Below are 25073 nucleotides of genomic sequence, written 5' to 3' on the forward strand. Positions count from 1 at the left end.
AAATTGTTAATAAATATTTTTGAATGTGCAAAAATGGAGAGAAGAAAAAAATGAGATAAGGTATAAAGAAAAAAGAAAAAGTGAAGTCACTCAGTCGTGTCCGAATCTTTGAGTTCTCACGGACTGTAGCCCACCAGGCTCCTCAGTCCGTGTCTGAGAGATAATCATTCTTTGAATAAAATAATCTTAGTTTTGCTTAAAGGTGAGAGAATAAGTAGAGCATGTTCAGATGATGATGATGCAGGGTTTTTGGGAAAAGACTATTCAGAGGAATTATAGAGAATAAAATAACACAGGTAAGAAACCAGTTGATAAAGAATTCGGACATTTTCCTGCAGGTACTATTGGACCATTCAAAGTGATTCTTCTTCTAGGACTTCTTTGCCCACTAACTGCATTTAGGAAATGGAGAAGGCATGAAATTATATTCTGTGAAAGGCCTGAAGGAAAGTCTGGTCTACCATGGAAGAATTGTTTGCAAAAACACACCAACTTAATTGCCAACTGAAGCATTTAACTAGCAATTTGTATTTAACTATCAATTTAGATGTATAGAGGGAAAAGAGATATTCCCATGAGGAAGAAGTGAGAATTTCCTCTATAAAGAGCCTTGCCTTATAAAAGCAAGTGAACTTGTTTAAAAATCTTACAGATCTTAAACAATATAACATTTTAAAATATATGTTTAAAAATTCATCAACAGCACTAAAGTAACCAGAAAAATTTGAAAAAGGTAAATATAAACTATTATGTATTAATATTCTATTTTAATTCAAGATAGTTTCTAAATTTCAGGATCAAGATTTAATAAATAATATCGAACAACTATGGGCTTTCCCTTGTGGCTCAGATAGTAAAGAATCTGTCTGCAATGCAGGAGAACCAGATTCAATCCCTGGGTTGGGAACATCACCTAGAAAAGGGAATGACTACCCATTCCAGTATTCTTCCCTGGAAAATTTCACAAAGAGAGTAGGTAGGCTACTCTCCAAGGTGTCACAGAGAGTCTGACATGACTGAGTAACTAACACACATGTCAAATAACTATAATCATGAGTATACATGTGTTGAACACCTATTTATTTCTTAAGATAGCCTTATGTAAGTTAAACTTCTTACTTTCTGCATTAAGAAGTTAAATAATGTGTTTGAAGCATTTGAGATATATGCTTCTAATGTGTCTATTGCTAACATAATGCTAACATTAATATTATTTATTTCTAGAAATAATCGATTAAGAAAACTGTAATCAAAGAATGCTATATTGCATTCAAATTAATCAAACGTATTTTGCTAAACTGACAATAAAGTAAATGTTGCCATTATAACGAAAATAATTTCGATGAGAAAGGATCACATTTTATTAGTGAATTTCCTTCCATAGAGCTTCCTGAGTGGCACTAGTGGTAAAGAATCTTCCTGCCAGTGCAGGAGACATAAGAGACACAGGTTTGATCCCTGGGTCAGGAAGATCCTTTGGATGAGGGTATGGCAGCCCACTGCAGTATTCTTGCTGGAGAATCCCATGAACAGAGGAGCCTGGTAGGCTACAAGGTCGCAAAGAGTTGGACATGACTGAACATCTGATCACTTCCCTCTGTAGTGGAATATATGAAGCATTTTGCACATCCAAATTATAATTTCCTGAAAAAGAATATTTAGCTTAACCTTTTTGGTTGATTTTTATTGTTGTTTATGTTACTCAATCAAATGAGACCGCAAATAGGGAAGGAACTGGACACAATATCTGACTACATTTGTGAAACCTTTATATATTGCTCTTTCTTTTCCCTGCTACTGCTGCTGCTGCTAAGTCGCGTCAGTCGTGTCCGACTCTGTGCGACCCCATACACGGCAGCCCACCAGGCTCCTCCGTCCCTGGGATTCTCCAGGCAAGAATACTGGAGTGGGTTGCCATTTCCTTCTCCACCAAAATTACTGGGATTAAAAATAGTTACATGTCAAAAAGTTGTGTTTTTAAGCAATGAGATGTATTTTAATTCAGTAATTTGTGATTCTAATCAGTGGAACCTCATGATCTTGAATATAAAAGCTTTATCTCTTACATTCTTACAGTTTTAACTTTCTCACTCCTCAGAAAATAGCCACTTCTAATAATAATTTCTACTTTTGAGTTAATTCAGAAGCATTTATGAAGCAGTAAATTAGGGCAGAGCCTCATGCCATATCTTTATAGAATGAGTTATTAGATAGAATGTTAAGGGTAAAAAGGATATATAAATAGTCAATAGAATATCGTGTTACATGTTTTAGACCAGATATCATATTATAGGCGAGATTGATTGGGGAATAAAAATCACGGAAGTTAGACAATTAATAGTTAGTTGATGATTTGACTGTAAGAAGTAGTTTATCTGCTTTCTCCATTCTCGTGCCATAATTTAAATTAAAATGATGAGACATATGGATTTTACTAGAATGTGGATGTAACATTATAAATCATTTAAGATTTTTTTTTTCTGCAGATGAGTTTATAGCTCCTGATTTCAAATCAAATCTCCCCAAATCACAGAACACAAGTGTGTCAAAAAGTAACTGAGAACTTATTAAGACTAAAGCCCATGTCCTGGCACAATTGTACAAAAAGAAAATGCAGTCAAGAAATGTAAATTTAGAGAGAGAAGATCATTTGAAAATTACAGAAACAAATCTTACTATCATAATGGAATTTGTCCTTTTGGGTTTCACTGATATTCCCCAATTTCAGTGGTTTCTTTTTGGGATATTCTTAGTTATCTACATGATTATCCTGTTGGGGAATGGCATCATAATTCTAATAACCAGAGTAGATGCCACTCTTCAGACACCCATGTATTTTTTCCTCAGCAATTTTTCCTTCCTAGAAATCTGTTATGTATCCACCACTCTTCCCAGGATGCTCATGGACCTTTGGACCCAGAAAGGAACCATTTCTTTTTTCACTTGTGCTACACAAATGTGCTTCTTCCTTATCCTTGGCGCCACTGAGTGCTTCCTGCTGGCCGTGATGGCCTGTGACCGCTGCGTGGCCATCTGTGACCCTCTGCACTATCCCCTGGTCATGCGCCCCCAGGTCTGCGTCGGGCTGGTGGTTGCCTCCTGGGTCAGCAGTGCTCCGGTCCAGATAGGCCAGACATGCCAGATTTTCTCTCTGCCTTTCTGTGGCTCCCGCACAATCAATCATTTCTTCTGTGACATTCCGCCATTATTAAAACTGGCTTGCGGAGACATCTTTGTGAATGAGATGGTGGTCTATGTATTTGGTATATTGTTTGTCACTGTTCCCTTTTTGCTGATACTTGGCTTCTATATCAGAATTAGCTCCAGCATCCTGAAGTTGCCAGCAAACACAGGACGGACCAAAGCTTTCTCCACTTGCTCTTCCCACATCACTGTTGTACTTTTATTCTACGGATCAGCCACTGTCACCTACTTAAAGCCTAAATCGAATCAGCATGAAGGTATAGACAAACTGTTATCTCTTTTCTACACCATTTTGACTCCAGTGTTCAATCCTATCATTTATGGTCTGCGGAACAAAGACGTTAGAAAGGCAATGAGAAAATTTCTTCCCTAATTATCAGGATTAGGAGACATTTGAAATAATACAGAAATTATGCTGCATTTATGTATGTAATTTGTTCACAGACTTAATTGAAATTTACTGTTTGGTATTGTCCTAAATTTTTAAATACAGCTCATGCTGTAATTTCCTTTTAGTAGAGAGTTATGTCCTCAAGTTTATGGCAATTGTGTTCATTTACTTAGCAATGTTTTACTCTTTAAGATCAGTTTTCTCCTGACTGTAAACTAGTAAGTAGAGCTGTCTAAATAAACAAGCAGGTGTGACAGTCGGGATGTGCTATAATTGAAAGCATGCCATTTTCCCTTTTTTTATGCCTTTCTATACTTTACTTTTATATTCTCTATTAAATAAATAAAACACCCTCAGATGCTACAGAATCATTACTAAGTGATTTCCTCATAGGGAAAAAAAAGGTCTAAATATGTAAGGGTATAAGTATGAGAAGTACTTGTAAAAACAATAATGTGTAGTGTAATGTTTATTGAAGCACTATTTTTATAAGCAAAATAAAAAGGAAAATGAATGCTCATATCGAGAAAGGTTTTAATAAGTATTGTGCATAAATATAATAGAAAAATATGGAGTCATTAATAAAACACATTACATGTATAAGGTAAGGGCCCCCAATAAATCATTTATTCTTGTATCCATGTTTTTTTGACATTCCTTCCTACACTGACCCTTTGTTTAGCTATATGATTACCTTTGGCAAGGAAACTTTAGTAAATATGAATAGCACTTTGACTTTATAATCTGTCCTCTCTAACAACAGAAATCTTTACATCACTGTGTTAAAAAGCTCAGTCTAGACTCCTGGACAATTAAAGAGCACATAGAAAGAAGCTACAGCTCATAAATGATATAAAGATGGAATCAATTTCAACAGACTTGCAATCTTCTACTTTAAGGGTTTTTGAATCAATTACACAACATTCTTTCAGTTCAGTCGCTCAGTCGTGTCCGACTCTTTGCGACCCCATGAATCACAGCACACCAGGTCTCCCTGTCCATCACCAACTCCCGGAGTTCACTCAAACTCATGTCCATCGAGTCGGTGATGCCATCCAGCCATCTCATTCTCTGTCGTCCCCGTCTCTTCCTGCCCCCAATCCCTCCCAGAATCAGACTCTTTTCCAGTGAGTCAGCTTGTCACATGAGGTGGCCAAAGTATTGGAGATTCAGCTTTAGCATCAGTCCTTCCAATGAACACCCAGGATTGATCTCCTTTAGAATGAACTAGTTGGATCTCCTTGCAGTCCAAGGGACTCTCAAGAGTCTTCTCCAGCACCACAGTTCAAAAGCATCAGTTCTTCGGCGATCAGCTTTCTTCATACTTTACATGCTCTTTAAAGCGTATCTTATTCATTGATGTTAAAAATTTCTCAATCTCTTTCTGTACTAAAATGTGCATTTTATTTTATTTATTTATTTTTCTTTTTTTTTATTCTGCTCTACAATATTTATTGATGTGTAAAATATATATCCTTTGTGTACAATGCCTAGTACAAGTTAATTATGCAACAAAGGTACCTTCATTGAGTACCTTGCCTCAACAATACAATAAGATGCATAAAGTTAAAATATATTTCATGAGTAAATTAAAATGTTTATATTTTACCTTTAGATGCACTTGTGCACAGTAGGCAAATCTCCCACCCCTGAGCTGTATTTCTTCTATTTATTTTTTTTTATTTTTTTTAAGTAAGTAATTTATTTTTTATTGGAGGCAAATTATTTTACAATATTATATTGGTTGGTTTTGCCATACATTGATATGAATTTGCCCCGGGTTTACATAAGTTCCCCCTCCTGAACCCCCCTCCCACCTCCCTCCTCCCTTTATCCTCGCTCTGGGTCATCCCCGCATGCCAGCCCCGAGCATCCTATAACATGCATCAAACCTGGACTAGTGATTCGTTTCACATATGAAAACATACGTGTTTCAATGCCATTCTCCCAAATCATCCCACCCTCACCCTCTCCCACAGAGTCCCAAAGACTGTTCTATACATCTGTGTCTCTTTTGCTGTCTCGTATACAGGGTTATCATTTGCATCTTTCTAAATTCCATATATATGGGTTAGTATACTGTATTGGTGTTTTACTTTCTGGCTTACTTCACTGTGTATAATAGGCTCCAGTTTCATCCACCTCATTAGAACTGATTAAAATGTATTCTTTTTAATGGCTGAATAATACTCCATTGTGTATATGTACCAAAGCTTTCTTATCCATTTGTCTGCAGATGGACATCTAGGTTGCTTCCATGTCCTGGCTATTATAAACAGTGCTGCAATGAACATTGGAGTACATGTGTCTCTTTCAATTCTGGTTTCCTCGGTGTGTATGCCCAGGAGTGCAATTGCTGGATCATATGGCAGTTCTATTTCCAGTTTTTTGAGGAATCTCCACACTGTTCTCCATAGTGGCTGTACTAGTTTGCATTCCCACCAACAGTGTAAGAGGGTTCCTTTCTCTCCACATCCTCTCCAGCATTTATTGCATGTGGACTTTTGGATAGCAGCCATTCTGACTGGTGTGAAATGGTATCTCATTGTGGTTTTGATGTGCATCTCTCTGATTATGAGGGATGTTGAGCATTTTTTCATGTGTTTGTTAGCCATGTTTATATGGAGAAATATACCATGTTCATGGATTGGAAGAATAAATATTGTAAAAATGAGTATACTACCCAAAGTAATTTATAAGTTCAATGCAATCCCTATCAAGCTACCAACGATATTTTTCACAGAACTAGAACAAATAATCTCACAATTTGTATGGAAATACAAAAACCTCGAATAGCCAAAGCAATCTTGAGGAAGAAAAATGGAACTAGGGGAATTAACCAGCAGGACTTCAGGCTCTACTACAAAGCCACAGTCATCAAGACAGTATGGTACTGGCATAAAGACAGAAATATAGATCAATGGAACAAAATAGAAAGCCCAGAGATAAATCCATGCACCTATGGACACCTTATCTTTGACAAAGGAGGCAAGAATATAAAATGGAGAGAAGACAGTCTCTTTAACAAGTGGTGCTGGGAAAACTGGTCAGCCACTTGTAAAAGAATGAAACTAGAACACTTCCTAACACCATACACAAAAGTAAACTCAAAATGGATTAAAGAGCTAAATATAAGACCAGAAACTATAAAACTCCTAGAGGAGAACGTAGGCAAAACACTCTCCAACATAAATCACAGCAGGATCCTCCATGACCCACCTCCCAGAATATTGGAAATAAAAGCAAAAATAAACAAATGGGACCTAATTAAAATCAAAAACTTCTGCACAGCAAAGGAAACTATAAGTAAGGTGAAAAGACAGCCTTCAGAATGGGAGAAAATAATAACAAATGAAGCAACTGATAAAGGATTAATCTCCAAAATATACAAGCAGCTCCTGCAGCTTAATTCCAGAAAAATAAATGACCCAATCAAAAAATGGGCCAAAGAACTAAAATGTGCATTTTAATTGTTGTTTTGGAATACTCATATATGGTAAATTTTTCTAAGTGCTTTCATGTCTGAAAATTTACTTCACAAAGTTAATATTTTTGGTCTAAAATAAAAGTCTCTCTGCTGAGTACTCTAGATCAAAATTTGAATGACCTTCAGTGTTACTACAAAGCAGTAAGGCACACACACTGTTAGATACTGGGAACAAGGATAAAAATTTCACGACCTAGTTTTTTTAAATCTACAGTTCTCAACACAGTGGTACGTGCATCTTTACTTTTTTAAGGAAAAAAAAATTACCAAAAAAGACAAAAAAATGTAAAACTAAACAAACAAAAACAAACAAGTCAGATTATGTTTATATGTTCTATCGGCACAATGGAATTAAATTTAAATGATATTTTGTGAGTGGTGGGGAATGGTGAAGGGAGGGAACATGAGAAAATTTCTGCATATGATAGACATGTTCCTTATCTTGGTTGAGATGGCAGTTTCACTGGTGTACACACGTGCAAAATATGTCTAATTATAGGTTTTCAATATTCACTGTTTATTACACTTTATGCTTTAGGGCTTCCCAGGAAGCTCAGCTGGTAAAAAATCCACGTGCAATGCAGAAGACACAGGTTCAATTTCTGGGCTGGGGAGATCCACTGGAAAAGGGACAGGCTACCCACTTCAGTATTCTTGGGCTTCCATTGTGGCTCAGCTGGTAAAGAATCCACCTGAAATCGGGAGACCTGAGTTCGATCCCTGGGTTGGGAAGATCCCCTGGAGAAAGGAACAGCTACCCATTCCAGTATTCTGGCCTGGAGAATTCCATGGACTGTATGGTCCATAGCTTCCCAAAGAGTCAGACATGACTGAGCAACTTTCACTTTCACACATTAGCAAAATGTTAAAAAGAAATTTTAAAAAGATTGGAATTAAAAGTAGAAACTAAAATAAATAAATAAATAAAAGTATATATCATTTAACAAAAGAAAAGAAAACAAAGCAGAATTGTTACTATCAGTCTTGATCTATCAACAATGTCAAACAAATATTTAGCCTGTAGTAACATGAACTGTTGGTAATTTCATATCAGAAATAAACTAAAAAATACAGTAAATACAAGAATAAGCATCACATATTATGTTTCTGTTTTATTTTCAATGCATATGTGTCTTTAAAACAAGCATTTTAATATTATAATTATATAACTCTAGTTCATAAAAGGTATTATAGGTCTTATGGTAATTTGGTAGGTAATGATCAAGTGTTCAGTTTCTACTAATGCCCAGTAGCAAGTCAAGAGCTCAGTATTAAAGAGAAGAGTACTTTGAAGAGAATGAAAGAATCTTACTCAAAAATCCTAAAGGCTTGAGCTATAATTCACTTTTGGGGACCTGTCAAAGGCTTCAAGAAGCATTCCTATCTGCCATGACACTTCAAACACCATTGGGTCTACTGAAACATATGGATGATGGAGAGGCTTCGATAATAGCTTGGACCTATTGCAGAGCCTTCTGTTGTTCTAGGCTTCACTCAAAACTAGCAGCTTTTGGGGCCACTTGGGAAATGGGCCATAGGAACACACTTAAAAACGGAATATGTTGCCTCCAAAATCTACAAAGGCCCAGTATATCTGATCCTTCTTTCTTTGCTCTAGGAGACAACAGATGCAACAATGACTGTTCATTTGAGAAGAGCCATCTCAGCATGCTCCACTTCACTGGCCCTCCAGAAATTTCACTGAGTCAGAAGAGCCTTGAAATTTAGTCATGTTTATTTTTCACCCCGTGATAGGAAAATATTTTAGCAATAAGCCAGAGCATTTGCTTTGTTCCCTCGGTCCAGTCAGCATCATTGCATCAGTGCTAGGACCAGTGTTATGTTCTTTGGAAGAGAAAGATGATGAAAAGCTCTACAGACCAAATTATGACAGGGAGATGGAGAGCTTCAGTTCAGTCCAGCCGCTCAGTCATGTCCGACTCTTTGCTGCCCCACGGACTGCAGCACGCCAGGCCTCCCTGTCCATCACCAACTCCTAGAATTTACTCAAACTCATTTCCATTGAGTCAGTGATGCCATCCACCATCTCATCCTCTGTCATCTCCTTCTCCTCCAGCCTTCAGTCTTTCCCAGCATCAGGGTCTTTTCAAATGAGTCAGTTCTTCGCATCAGGTGGCCAAAGTATTGGAGTTTCAGCTTCAACATCAGTCTTTCCAATGAATATTCAGGACTGATTTCCTTTAGGATGGACTGGTTGGATCTCCTTGTAGTCCAAGGGACTCTCAAGAGTCTTCTCCAACACCACAGTTCAAAAGCATCAGTTCTTTGGTGCTCAGTTTTCTTTATAGTCCAACTCTCACATCTGTACAGGACTACTGGAAAAACCGTAGCTTTGACTAGATGGACTTTTGTTGGCAAAGTAATGTCTTTGTTTTTTAACATGCTGTCTAGATTTGTCATATCTTTTCTTCCAAGAAGCAAGCATCTTTTAATTTCATGGCTGCAGTCACCATCTGCAGTGATTCTCGAGCCCAAAAAATAAGGTGTCCAGTTGTTACAGAAAATTATGATTATTTCCTTTTCCCCAGTGCATTTGCCTTGACAAAATCTTTGAGTCCCTTTGGGGAGGGTGGAATAAATATTAAAAATAAAAATTCTGGCTATTGTAGCAAGTCCTTCATTAGAAGACCCAGACTCCCCTTCAGTGAATGGTTCCTGGGGCTGTAAATTGGCTCAATTCTGGGAATTAATGAGGAGCCATGACTACCTATTTTAATAATTTTAGTTAGACTTTGGTTCCCTTGAATTAAATCTCTTCTGCTTACAGAGATAAAGTAAGAATTTAATAAGCATCTATTTTGCTTCTAGGGAAACCACGATTGCCTAGCCAATGCCATAGGTCTGTGTGAATCATACTGTTCTGATGCTACTGTCCATTACAGTAACTAGGACGACTGTACCTTTGGTGATTGATTGTTGCCAGTTGGCACTTGCCACTCCGGGACCCAGTAAACATCACTGCACTTTTCAATTTAGTGCTCGTGTTCCCTTTGTAAGATTTGATCTTAGAGAAGACCACATATGGAGATCTTCAAGAGCTAGAGCTCCCTTCACAAATATATTTCTCATTTTGTTGGTGAAAAGGATGCCTTTTACACAGTCCACTGTGAATTAATAGATCTTAAATGACAAATTTACTTTAATATTCCAACCCCTCCCTAAGACCGTGAGTCTCTTTCCCTACATCAAACAAAGCAGATTGGCCATTGCCATATATGTCACTGTTGGCCACCTTTTTTCCATGTTTTAGCCAACTCATCAATCAAACCTGTTACAGTCTTTTTTAACTCCCGAAACTGTGGCCTAAAATAAGAATCTCTGCCAAACTGGTCCATACCAATGTTTGGCCTAATCTAACATTACGTTCCTTCACCATTACTCCTCACTCTTAATAACCACACATGTTCCCCATATGACTATCTGTAAAACTCAGAGACTGTTAGTACTGACAGAGTGTGATATACCTACACATGGGTCAGTTCATGGGTCACTCCACTTGGGTCTCACCTTTTGGGGCCTTCTGGGACTCATGTATACAGGTCTAGAAGCAAAGACAGGCAGTTAGGGTGGGTCCTGATGAGCATCTGCAGTGATGCAGACAATGGCAGCCTCAGAAGAGGCCATAACACTTGCCTCAGGCAATGCTGGGTTATCTGCATGGTCACCTCCAATGGGAAGACCAGAGCGGTAACACCAGTTCTCTTGATCACATAGATTTACTGTTTTAATTTTTAGGTCCCTTTTTTAAATTTTTCCCCAGTCAATTCCCTCTCTCTAAACAGTAGGTACTGTACAAGGTCAGCTGATATTGGTTATGTTTTTATCAAACTCATCTCTGTAGGTATAGGAGATAAAGGCAGACACAGAAAATTTGAAGCCATGTATATAGCACTCAAGTTGGGAATTTGAATCTCTTATTAGTAGAATGTAGGTGTGACACGGAGAAGGCAATTGCACCCCACTCCAGTACTCTTGCCTGGAAAATCCCATGGATGGAGGAGCCTGGTAGGCTGCAGTCCGTGGAGTCATGAAGAGTCGGGCATGACTGAGCAATTTCACTTTCACTTTTCACTTGCATGCATTGGAGAAGGAAATGGCAACTTCAGTGTTCTTGCCTGGAGAATCCCAGGGACAGGGGAGCCTGGTGGTCTGCCTTCTATGCGGTCACACAGAGTCAGACATGACTGAAGCGACTTAGCAGCAGCAGCAGCAGGTGTGTTAAGGGGAAACTGAGCCAAAGCTGAGTCAGGACCAGGAATGGAGAGAAACCCATATAGATGTTCTGAAACTTAGTGGGGTAAGGGGAATATTTAGCAGGTACTTGTATCTTATTCTTGAGTTGTGTTTTTTTTTTTTTTATGCTTTAGTTCATGAACATTATTGATAAATGCTAACACCAAGACTCTGTATCTTGTGAGAAAATAATGGTTTATACATTCTTCTGTGTGTATATGTGTGGGTATAAGTAAATCCAATATTTGCCTGTTGAAGTCCTAAACTCCTTACCTCAATCTGTCACTGAATTTAGAAATAGGGCTTTGAGGGGGCAACTATAGGGTGGGGCCTTAATTCAATATGATTGTGTATGTTGATGAGAGAGGCCTCAGGAGAAAACAACCCTGAATACACCTTGATTTCAAACACAAAGCATCCAGGACAGTGAGAAAATACATTTGTGTTGTTCAGCCACACAGTGTTATGTAGTTTGTTATGGCAGCCTTGGCAAAAGTATACCACCAGTTGTCAGCATGTATATGTACATATGTTAATATATATATGTATATTGGTGTGTGCATATATTTATAAACTCATTAAGAAACCAATGGATGATCATTATCCACATCTGCAAAAACTACACAATTGGTTGTTGACCATAATCTTTATTTATGAAATATCCAAGAAGAAATAAAAAGCATAAAATTAAAAAATAAAAAAAACTTATATCATGACTTTTTATATGGGGACAATAACATAAGTCTTAATTTCTTCAACTCAGTGTTTAGATTGAAAATGTACTTTATGAACAAACTGATTTTTTCCCACTCTTTTGATTGCCTCTTTGACATCTTTGTTTCTTAAACTGTAGATGACAGGATTTAGCATGGGGATCACAATGCTATAAAACATTGACACAATCATGTCATGGTCTAAAGCATAGCTGGAACTTGGTCTCACATACATGAAGAGGATGGTTCCATGGTAAATGGACACTCCAGTTAGGTGAGAGCCACATGTTGAAAAGACTTTCCTTCTCCCTTCAGCGGAACGCATCCTCAGAATGGCCAACAGAATGAAACCATAGGAGATCAGGACAATCAGGATAGTGACTATCTCAATAGAGCCCACAAAATAGAAGAGTAGAAGCTGGTTTGTGTGAGTGTCAGAGCAAGAAATAGCGAGGAGGGGAGGGATGTCACAGAATACATGTCTGATTTCCTTGGAGGCGCAGAAGGAGAGGCTGAAAGTAGCCACTGTGTGTAAAGTAGCATGCAAGATGCCACCAGCACAGGAAGCAGTGATTAGTGACACGTAGACTCTGGGCGCCATGCTGACTGAATACTGGAGGGGGTCGTAGATGGCCACATAGCGATCATAAGCCATTGCAGCCAGAAGAAAGCATTCTGTGGTCCCAAAAGTAACTAAAAGAAATGTCTGTGTTACACACTCAAGATATGGAATAGTTTTATTTTCCACCAGGAAATTGACTATCATTTTTGGAGTGACAACTGAAGAATAGCAGGCATCCAAGAATGATAACACACTCAGAAAATAGTACATAGGATTGTGGAGCCTGGAATCCACAATAACCAAGAAAACCAATCCCAAATTCCCTATCAGTGTGAAAAGATAGATTGCTAGAAATAGTAAAAATAGAAAAACTTGAACCTCAAAATCATCTGTAAACCCCATCAATATAAACATGGTGATTTCAGTCACATTTTTTACCTGAACCCTGTATAAATCTAAATCTGATAGTGACCCTGACATTTCAGGTTTTTTTTTTTGTTGTTCTAAAGGCAGTATATGGTGAATATAGAGTTCATGCTATTATATCCTCCTATTTGTTTCTTAGAAGGATATATTGAAATCCTAAAATTATTTGCAATGAGGGAATAATCAGGGATTAAATGTTGAGTTCAAGCAGATGTATTACCCTGTAAAAATAAATAAATAAATTGTTGGTTAAATTTGTTCCATTAAAAAATTTACCAATTTAGTTTATTTTCTGTTAAATTTACTGCTTACTGTTTTAACATTATATCATTTTAAAAATCACAAATGCAAATAAATATAGGAAGTTTTAAATTAACAAATAATGGAAAGCACACATCTGAGTGCTAATCCTAGATTTTCATCAGTGATTATACCTTTCTTCAATTTTGCAACTTATAAAATGGGAGCAAACACACATCATAAGACTGTGTTGAATTTAAATGATAAAAACCAATGTGGAAATTATTAAGCTTTAAAGAATGTCCAGATGACTAAATGGGATAAGTTAGACTTTACAACTAGCGTACGAGGCAGCTTTTCCAAGCCAAATCATTTTGTGTCCTCTTTTCTGACTACTTTCCCTGTTTAACTAGTACAGATGGAACAGTGGTGAACAGAACTGAATACATTATTCTGCGGGTAAATGCAGTATGCCAATGAAAACAGCAAGTTGTTGTTGTTTTGTGGTTTTGCATTTCAGCTTTTGTTCTTTGAAAAACATTCAGTTTGCCCATTTTCTCGCCCACAATTTATTATACTGCTAACGTTCACTTGACCCTTGACTACCAACTAGAATTTTCCTGTGCATACATTCTATCTCCGCAAAGTCCTGGCATGTGTGTTTGAGACATATTCTTAGCAAAAATAAATTGTGGGACATTCATTCCATATATTATGGTTGCATATGGAGTTTCTATAAATACTATAAAATAAATGTCACCTGATGATATATAATAAAGTTCTTTCTGCAGTGTATTGCTAAAAGCATAATATCCTGATTAAATCGCAATGTAGTATTTTATCACTGCTATATTTCCCTAGGTTGGCAGTGTTGCTTATTCAAAGGAATATGAAAACAAGGGAAATGTATAATACATAATCAAAATGTTAATGAGTCACCAGTATCTGCTCCTACAGCTTCCATCTTTGAAACATAATTAAGTATTGCATCTACATTATAGGAGCAAGATTTCAGCCTGTTAACTTTTGTTCTTCCTCGGTGTTCCATAGACCAATTTGCATTAAGGGTGTGCAAAATCTGTAGTGCAGAGGACTGGGTTGAATCCAATGACTTACAAATGATTTATACTCTTAACGTGAAACATTATATTTTTGTTTTGTTGAGACTTGCTTATATCAAGAGGAGAAGGAAACAATTATTAGACGAAAAAGAGAAAGAAAAAACAAAAGTTGTATGTCTTCGCTTTCCCGGAAACTTCCTTCTAGATTCACATGGATGATTTTTCTAACACAGATAACAAGCAATAATAATAGCATACTGTATGTGCTAAGTCATTTCAGTCTTGTCCAACTTTGCAACCCTATGGACCATAGCCTGCCAGGCTCCTCTGTCTTTGGATTTTCCAGGCAAAAATACTGGAGTGTGTTGCCATGCCCTCCTTCAGGGAATCTTCCTGACCCAGGCTGTTGTATCCTGATCACTGCAGGAACCCACGGCTCTTATGGCTCCAGTATTGGTAGGTGGGTTCCTTACCACTAGTGCCATCTGGAAAGCCCAGACAATAGCATAATACATGAAAGTATTAGAAGAAACTAGTTTAGTTTGAAGGATACATTAATAAAATAACTTATAAAACCACAATAATAATATGAAATAGATTAATGTATAGAATATCAGAAAAATATATTTATGTTTTAAAAATTCTCATTTTCTTTCACCCTCATCTATGTCTGTCTCTTGCTCTTCTCTCTCTGTTTTCTCTCTTTCAAGAAAGGAAGCATAGTGTACAAAAGTGCTTACCAGAGAGTGCCAGACACAAAACAGGAATTAGGCAAATAAGAAAACACACAGTGAAAAGAAAAAAAGTATTATGCAAGCAAATTTTGAAATTTGCACCAATAGTTCCTCTACCAACCCTTGACCAACATGAGTTGAACTGTGTAGATACACTTAAACATGGGTGTTTTTCAATAAATATGTTGAAAAAAAATTGGAGATTTGCAACATTTGAAAGAATTTGTAGAAATATGTAGCCTAACAATATTTTTAAAATTAAAGATTATTTAGGTATATCATGAATGCATAAAACATATCTAGATACCAGTCTATCTTTATATAGGCATTAATATAGAATTAATAATCTGTTAGTTTTCTCACTATTTTACAATTTTACTTTAGAGGAATTGCTTGACTTTACAGAATGCTTCTCTCATTTAAATGGAGAAACCTGTGTATTGGCTGGTCATTAGAGGTATTTTTTAATGTAACAATGTTTCCAATAACTGTATTATGAATATGACTGTAATATCATATACCATAATATGTAAGGACTTTATCTCCTTCATCTAAGGTGCTCCAGCACAGGCACTTCTATCAACTAATATTTAAGGAAATTAGAACTGATTATATCCAGCAAATATTACTTTAAGAGATAGAGCCTAGAAAACCAAAAATATGGAATCCAAATTTTTAACAAAATAGCCACATTCTGGAAAATCAAATAATCTCCTCAACTCTCATACAGTGAAAAAACATGCAGAACTTAATATCTGTGAAAAAAAATACTACAAACACCAGTCTTGAAAAGAAGGAAAGACATGATAGCAGTTACCATGTTATTAAGTGGCTAATAGGTGTTAGAAAATTTGTGTACTTCATCTTATGTATTCTACATAACAACCTGCAGTTAAATAATCCTGCATTTTAAACATGAGAAATCTAAGGACTAGCTAAACCAAGTTTACATAATAAGTTACTAGCAGAGTCAGGATTCAAATTCAGAATTTTCTGTTCCCGCATGTTAAGCTATTTCCCCTTGACTATATTGCACTCTTTGTGATATACCATTGTTCTGGAAATTACATACCCCAGAAATAATGCCAAATAATGTCTTCATGTATTTGAATTCGCTTATACAGCCCTTAGGTTAGGGATCAGGATATTAAAGCAAAACAAAACAAAAACCAGAAGTACCTTCTAGAGCAATTAACTGACTAGTAACATAGATTTCAAATTTATCTATATCCCTCCATGAGAAAAACATCCTAATCACCAAATGGCACTTACCCAGTTGCTGATTGATAGTTAACTATCTCTCCCTTTGATGTTTTTTCTTGTTTAAATCAACCTTTTATTTCCATCATTCTCTTTTTGTTACCTTCCATTGAGGAAATTAATTTTCTAATCTGTAGTTCTATATACCTAAGTATAGTCAGAGTGGGTTCTAGTTCTCTATCATGATCCCTGGACTTCTCAAAGCTTCTAAAAGTTTTTATAAGTGATGAAAAACCTTTCCTCTTACCTGTGGAAATTAATTGTTCAAGTAAGGTATAAACAAATAGTAGGCATTAGGAGTCTTCCACCAGATTGCCGAGCTCTTCTTGAAATCTACAGGGAAGCTCCAAGGAATAAACACACTCATTCTCTTCTGGGACAGAAAGTAACAACCTGATTTCATTTTTTTCCCTTATAGTAAACAAGTAGCTGGTTCTGGAGCAATGAACTCTTATTATAAATAAAATTGAAAAAGTGCAGTAGGCCTCTGAATAAAATGATCTCTTAGTGGAAAAAGGATATTCATAGAATTGGAAATTAAATCTAATGATACAGGACATAGTCCTCATTCTGAGACTAAATACCTATATACCAGGAAATATAACCTGTTATCTCCCAGAAATATGTAGTGTTACTTCTCTCAAAATTCTTTATACATACACATAATTTCATTATGTGAAAGCATAAGCTATAAGAGAATTCATAATCATTTAGTGATGATTATTATAGTTACTTAAACTTAAAAGTGCTAGATTTCTGAGTATTATGAGAGACAAATTTTTTAAATAAATCGTTCAAATATATTAAATTTTAGTGAGTAGTTTAATGGAAGAGGTATGATATAAATATATGAATAGATAGTTTGACAGGAGACATGGTACAGTACACAGGTAACTTTAGTATAATATGTGATAGAACCTTTTAAATTAGACATTTGGCAGATAAATTCCAAGCTTTTTGAGTTGCGTGGAGACTTGGAGTGTGCCATATACCACTCCATGAATTAGTACCTAGCAATGCATTTAAATTGTTTTCAAACAATTGTGAAACAGTACACACATGCTTCCAGTCTACATCCAGAGATTCTAAATCAGTAATTTGCAAGTACTGCTGATAGAGTCTGAGTACTAAACCAAAGAGAGAAAAAGAAGAGAAAAACAAAGAAAAGAGTGAAAAGAAACAGGAAAAAAAAAGGAGGGAAGAGAAGAGGAAAAGAAGGAAGAAAGAAGGAAGGAGTTTTGTAAACAGTCCAACTGTGAACAAAGGCTCTATTAATTAAATGCAGTCCCCAAAGATCTCTATATTCAGTGGAACCACACTTAAAATTACACAAGCATTTTTACAGAAAAGACAAGGTAATAAATTATAATTTTTATGAAAACGTAAAGGAGCTAAGGTAGTCAAAACATTTTTGAAAGTGTTGGAGGCCTCACATAATTTCAATATTTAACACAAACCTAAAATAACCAAGATATTGTGAAACTGGTGAGAGGATAGACATCTAAGTCAGCAACAAAATAGACTTTTCAGAAGTGAATTTACACAGTAGAGTCAATTGATTTTTGACAAAGCCATTAAGGAAAATCCATAGAAGAAGGATAGCCCCTTTTCAAAATAATGATGCTGAATATGGATAATATCTTAAAAGAATACTAAATTTTAACAATATGAAAATGAAAGATTAACAGTAAAACATGGACATAAAGTACAGATACTTTATCACAAAAGATACACAGACGGCAACTTCAGTTCAGTTCAGTCACTCAGTCGTGTCCGACTCTCCGCGACCCCATGAATCACAGCACGCCAGGCCTCCCTGTCCATCACCAACTCCCGGAGTTCACTCAAACTCATGTCCACAGAGTCGGTGATGCCATCCAGCCATCTCATTCTCTGTCCCCTTCTCCTCCCGCCCCCAACCTTTCCCAGCATCAGAGTCTTTTCCAGTGAGTCAACTCGTCGCATGAGGTGGCCAAAGTATTGGAGTTTCAGCTTTAGCATCAGTCCCTCCAATGAACACACAGGATTGATCTCCTTTAGAATTGACTGGTTGGATTTCCTTGCAGTATAAGGGACTCTCAAGAGTCTTCTCCAACACCACTTAGCACATTAAAAAACAAATGTTCAACATGATTTGCAATTCAGTTCAGTTCAGTTGCTCAGTCCTGTCTGATTCTTTGTGACCCCATGTACTGCAGCATGCCAAGCCTCCCTGTCCATTACCAACTCCTGGAGTTTACACAAACTCATGTCCATCGAGTTGGTGATGCCACCCAACAATCTCATCCTCTGTCGCCCCCTTCTCCTCCTGCCCTCAATCTTTCTCAGCATCAGGGTCTTTTCAAATGAGTCAGCACTTCGCATCAGGTGACCAGAGTATTGGAGTTTCAGCTTCAACATCAGTCTTTCCAATGAATATTCAGGACTGATTTCCTTTAGGATGGACTGGTTGGATCTCCTTGCAGCCCAAGGGACTCTCAAGAATCTTCTCCAACACCACAGTTTGAAAGTATCAATTCTTTGTCACTCAGCTTTCTTTATAGTCCAGCTCTCACATCCATACATGACCACTGGAAAAACCATAGCCTTGACTAAATGGACCTTTGTTGGCAAAGCAATGTCTCTGCTTTTTAATATGCTGTCTAGTTTTGTCATAACTTTCCTTCCAAGGAGCAAGTGTCTTTAAATTTCATGGCTGCAATCACCATCTGCAGTGATATTTGAGCCCAGAAAAATAAAGTCTGACACTGCTTACACTGTTTCCCCATCTGTTTGTCATGAAGTGATGGGACCAGATGCCATGATCTTAATTTTCTGAATCTTGAGTTTTAAGCCAACTTTTTCATTCTCCTATTTCACCTTCTTCAAGAGGCTCTTTAGTTCTTCTTCACTTTCTGCCATAAGGGTGGTGTCATCTGCATATCTGAGGTTATTGATATTTCTCTTGGCAATTTTGATTGCACCTTGTGCTTCTTCCAGCCCAGCGTTTCTCATCATGTACTCTGCATATAAGTTAAATAAGCAGGGTAACAATATACAGCCTTGACGTACTCTTTTTCCTATTTGGAACCAGTCTGTTGTTCCATGTACAGTTCTAACTGTTGCTTCCTGACCTGCATACAGGTTTCTCAAGAGGCAGGTCAGGTGGTCTGGTATCCCCATCTCTTTCAGAATTTTCCACAGTTTATTGTGATCCACACAGTCAAAGGCTTTGGTATAGTCAATGAAGCAGAAATAGATGTTTTATTGTGAAAAAAAGGGAAGTGAAAAGCAAAGGAGGAAAGGAAAGATATACCCATTTGAATGCATAACAAGGAGAGATAAGAAAGCCTTCCTCAGCAGTCAATGCAAAGAAATTGAGGAAAACAGTAGAATGGGAAAGATTAGAGATCTCTTCAAGAAAATTAGAGATACCAAGGGAACATTTCATTCAAAGATGGGCTCAATAAAGGCCAGAAATGGTAGGGACCTAACAGAAGCAGAGGTGGCAAGAATACAATAGAACTGTACAAAAAGACCATCACGACCCAGATAATCACGATGGTGTGATCACTCACTTAGAGCCAGACAGCCTGGAATGTGAAGTCAAGTGGACCTTAAGCATCACTACGAACAAAGTTAGTGGAGGTGATGGAATTCCAGTTGAACTATTTCAAATCCTGAAAGATGATGCTGTGAAAGTGCTGCACTCAATATGCCAGCAAATTTGGAAAACTCAGCAGTGGCCACAGGACTGGAAAAGGTCAGTTTTCATTCCAATCCCAAAGAAAGGCAATGCCGAAGAATGCTCAAACTACCACACAATTGCACTCATCTCACACGCTAGTAAAGTAATGCTCAAAATTCTCCAAGCCAGGCTTTGGCAATACGTGAACTATGAACTTGCAAATGTCCAAACTGGTTTTAGAAAAGGCAGAGGAACCAGAAATCAAATTGCCAACATCCAATGGATCATCAAAAAAGCAAGAGAGTTCTAGAAAAACAACCAGTGTCTATATATGCATATGTGTGTGTGTATACATGTGTATGTGCTTATCTGTAGATACATATATGTATGTATATATATAAAGTTTCATATGAATATGATAATAAAATACATGTTACATATCCATGTTATGTGAAGATAGATGTATATAGATTTTACAGTTTCCTGCATGTGCAAAAACTGCATATGTGATGGGTTGACTATATAATCTCTATTTTAAACATCTAAGAATAACAGGTAGACTCAAATAAACCAATAGAAAATATTTTAATTATAACTTTTTGATTTGAAAACAATAAACATCAGTTTTAATTTATTTCAATTTAATGTTTGGTGTGAAAAATATACTTTGTTGATAAACCAGTTTTTCCCAAACACTCTCTTCATTGCCTCTTTGACATCTTTGTTCCTCAAACTATAGATGATGGGATTCAGCCTGGGAATTATGATGGTGTAAAATACAGACACGATCATGTCATGATCCAAGGCATAGCTGGAGCTGGGCCTCACGTACATGAAGAGAACCGTACCATGAAAAATGGACACTCCAGTGAGGTGAGAACCACATGTAGAAAAGACTTTCCTTCTCCCTCCAGCAGAACGCATCCTCAGAATGGCCAAAAGGATGAAGCCATAGGAGACCAGAACAATCAATATGGTGGATATCTCAATAGAGCCTGCAAAATAGAAAACTAGAAGCTGGTTCATGCGAGTATCAGAGCAAGAAATAGCGAGGAGGGGAGGGATGTCACAGAACACATGTCTGATTTCATTGGAGGCGCAGAAGGAGAGGCTGAAAGTAGCCACTGTGTGTAAAGTAGCGTGCAAGACGCCACCAACATAGCAGGAAATTATAAGTGGCACATGGACTCTGGGCGACATTTTCACTAAGTACAGGAGAGGGTCGTAGATGGCTACATAGCGATCATAGGCCATTGCAGCCAAGATGAAGCATTCTGTGGTCCCACAAGTAAGAAAGAGAAACATCTGTGTAGCACATCCAAGAAAGGAAATGGTTTTATTCTCTGCTAGGAAATTGATCAGCATTTTGGGGGTGATAACAGAAGAATAGCAAGCATCCAAGAATGACAATGCTGTCAGAAAATAGTACATGGGGTTGTGGAGCCGGGAATCCATAATGACCAAGAAAACCAACCCCAAATTCCCTACCATTGTAAAAACATAGATTGCGAGAAATAGTAAAAATAGAAAGATTTGCACCTCAGAATCATCTGTAAAGCCCATCAGTATAAACATGGTGACCTCAGTCCTATTTTTTATCTGAATCCTGTATAAATCTAAGTCTGATGGTGACCCTGACATCTCAGTTTTCATTTTTAAGTTCCAAAAACAATATATGGTAAAAATAGAGTCCACCAATTATATCCTCACGTCTGTTTCTTAGAAATCCTTTTCAGTGAGGGAACAGTCCAGTGATTAAAAGTTGAGTCCAAGTGGATACATTACTCTGTAAAGATAAATTAACTGCTGTTGATTAAATTTTCATGTTAAAAATAGTGCCAGTTTACATGTTTTAACTTCTAATTTATTTTCTGTTGAATTTATGACTGCTCACTTTCATATTATGTCATCTTAAAATCCACAAAGACAAATAATATAGGAGTTTTTAATCCCAAAATTATTATAGTAGAAAATACACATCTAAATGCTAATGCCAGATTTTCTACAGCATGCATGAAGCTTACAGTTTGTAAAATGTGAACAAATACATTTACACCAGAAGATAGTGTTAAATTTAAATGTTAAAAACCAACATGAAATTTACTTAACTTTATCATGTCCCCAGATTACTAGGAAATAGGATTATTATTATTATTATTGTGATACCACTTAGTCATGTCCAACTCTTTGCAACCCCATGGACTGCAGCCCACAAGGCTCCTCTGTCTAGGCAAGAAGACTGGAGTGTGTAGTAGCCATTCCCTTCAGGGAATCTTCCTGACCCAGTGGTCGAACCTGGATTTCCTGCATTGCAGGCAGGTTCTTTATAATCTGAGTCACCAGGGAAGCCCAAGCAGATTCACTTGTACCAGAAGTGAGGTTCGAACCCACAATGATATAAATCCATTGGCTTTTAAGTCCAATGCCTTAACAACTTGGGCATTCTGGTACCTGAATTTTCTATAATTACTATAGTATACAGTCATCCCTAGGTAGGGGGCATGTAGTTCCAGAATTCCCCTCCCCCATACCAAAATGAAAGATGCACAAGTTCTTTATATCAAATGGGGAGATATTTACAATATAAGCAACACACCTCTTCTCACATACTTGAACCCATCTATAGATTACTTATAAAACCTAATATAATGTGCATGTTGTCTAAAAGATTGTAAATGCAATTTAAATGCTTTTAGAATAGTTGATGTGCTGCAAATTTGTTTTACTTTTTGAACTCTGCAAATCATTTTCACAATACTTTGGACCTACAGTTGAATCCAGGGAAGTAGAACCCTTGGATATAAATAGCACTAATTGTAAATATCTCCTGATGACAGAATATAACTCTTTAGAAAAGGTATTGCTAAAAGAAGCACATGAGTATATAAACCACAATGTAGTGTTTTATTATGGCTCATATTTCCCTATGATGTCAGACTGTTGCTTATTCAGTGGAGTATGAAGAAAGCAAAGTGCATAACAAACAAGCAAAGTGATAAAAGGTCATCAGTATCGGTACCTAAAGTCTCCAGTATTGAAGCAATTCGATATTTCATTTACTGTATTTAGGAGCAAGATTTCAGTATCATGACTCTTGTTTTCCTTCAGTCTGCTATATAGATCAACATTTATTTAAAATAATGAAAACTCTGCTGTGGGTGGAAATGAGCTGAATTCAGTAACCTACCAATAGCTTATATTACTAACATGAAATGCACTATATCTTTGTTATAATGAGACATGCATAAATCAACTAGAGAATGAGCAAATCAGCTTAAAATCACTTTTAGAAGGAAAACAAAGTCTTATGTCTTTATTTTCCTAAATAGTTCCACCATTCACTTGAAAATTTTTCTTAATACATATAATAAATAATTTTTCAACTATGGAGTTGTCAAATTGAAAAGGAAAATCTTAATTAATCCTTAGAAAAATATATATGGTACAAATATAATATATAATTAAATCAAATATTTATCTCTTTGTTAATTCAAAGAACTCACATATTACTCTTGAAAGTACATATACACACACAAATGTATTATAAAAATTCCAGTTTCGTTTGAATGGTTATATTAATAAAATATAAAACCATCAAGTTTTTTAACATTAAAATTATTAAGTGTACTAAATGTATTATTTGAGTATCGACAATGTAGTCATTTTTAAAATTCTTTATTACCAATCTTTCTCCTTCAATAATACATATATTACACACAAAAATATTGATTGACAAGAATTAGTTTCAAAATAGGAATTAGACAGATAAGAAAAACAGTAAAGATAATAAAAACACGCAGGCAACTCTCCGACATAAATCACAGCAGGATCCTCCAAGACCCACCTCACAGAATATTGGAAATAAAAGCAAAAATAAACAAATGGGACCTAATTAAAATCAAAAGCTTCTGCACAGCAAAGGAAACTATAAGCAAGGTGAAAAGACAGCCTTCAGAATGGGAGAAAATAATAGCAAATGAAACAACTGATAAAGGATTAATCTCCAAAATATACAAGCAGCTCCTGCAGCTCAATTACAGAAAAATAAATGACCCAATCAAAAAATGGGCCAAAGAACTAAACAGACATTTCTCCAAAGAAGACATAAAGATGGCTAACAAACACAAGAAAAAATGCTCAACATCCCTCATAATCAGAGAAATGTAAATCAAAACCACAATGAGATACCATTTCACACCAGTCAGAATGGCTGCTATCCAAAAGTCTACATGCAATAACTGCTGGAGAGGGTGTGGAGAGAAGGGAACCCTCTTACACTGTTGGTGGGAATGCAAACTAGTACAGCCACTATGGAAAACAGTGTGGAGATTCCTCAAAAAACTGGAAATAGAACTGCCATATGATCCAGCTATCGCACTCCTGGGCATACACAGCGAGGAAACCAGAATTGAAAGAGACACATGTACTCCAATGTTCATTGCAGCACTGTTTATAATAGCCAGGACATGGAAGCAACCTAGATGCCCATCTGCTGACGAATGGATAAGAAAGCTGTGGTACATATACACAATGGAGTATTACTCAGCCATCAGAAAGAATGCATTTGAACCACTTCTAATGAGGTGGATGAAACTAGAGTCTATTATACAGAGTGAAGTAAGCCAGAAAGAAAAACACCAATACAGTATACTAACACATATATATGGAATTTAGAAAGATGCAAATGATAACCCTGTATACGAGACAGCAAAAGAGACACAGATGTATAGAACAGTCTTTGGGACTCTGTGGGAGAGGGTGAGGGTGGGATGATTTGGGAGAATGGCATTGAAACATGTATATTATCATATGTGAAACGTATCGCCAGTTCAGGGTCAATGCATGTTACAGGATGCTCAGGGCTGTTATGCGGGGATGACCCAGAGGGAGGATAAGGGGAGGAGGGAGGTGGGAGGGGGGTTCAAAAGGGGAACTCATGTACATCCGGGGCGAATTCATGTCAATGTATGGTAAAACCAACCAATATAATATTGTAAAATAATTAGCCTCCAATAAAAAAAAAAGCTTAAAAATAAAAAAAAAAACATACAGGCAAATTTTGAAAAATACATCA

General features: G+C 36.7%; 3 protein-coding genes across 3 annotated transcripts; 1 reads left to right on the top strand and 2 right to left on the bottom strand.

The window, feature by feature from the left end:
* The first annotated feature begins 2611 nt into the window (after positions 1 to 2611).
* Positions 2612 to 3577, top strand: LOC129554099 (olfactory receptor 10AG1-like). Its single transcript, XM_088843527.1, has one exon. The coding sequence runs from the start codon at positions 2612 to 2614 to the stop codon at positions 3575 to 3577; it is 966 nt and encodes a 321-aa protein (XP_088699653.1).
* An 8518-nt stretch (positions 3578 to 12095) lies between these two features.
* On the bottom strand, positions 12096 to 13070 carry LOC148775688 (olfactory receptor 5T9-like). The gene is made up of 2 exons (XM_088843407.1): positions 12391 to 13070; positions 12096 to 12219 (listed from the first exon to the last, which is right to left on the bottom strand). The coding sequence occupies exons 1-2, from the start codon at positions 13023 to 13025 to the stop codon at positions 12096 to 12098; spliced, it is 759 nt and encodes a 252-aa protein (XP_088699533.1). The 5' UTR covers positions 13026 to 13070.
* Positions 13071 to 20635: 7565 nt separating this feature from the next.
* On the bottom strand, positions 20636 to 21640 carry LOC129553697 (olfactory receptor 5T1-like). The gene has a single exon (XM_055422447.2). The coding sequence runs from the start codon at positions 21638 to 21640 to the stop codon at positions 20636 to 20638; it is 1005 nt and encodes a 334-aa protein (XP_055278422.2).
* Between the last annotated feature and the right edge of the window lie 3433 nt (positions 21641 to 25073).

This window comes from Moschus berezovskii, chromosome 14 (genome assembly GCF_049115385.1).
Source record: "Moschus berezovskii isolate FMDL1 chromosome 14, NW_MosBer_1.0, whole genome shotgun sequence".
Taxonomy (NCBI): Eukaryota; Metazoa; Chordata; class Mammalia; order Artiodactyla; family Moschidae; genus Moschus; species Moschus berezovskii.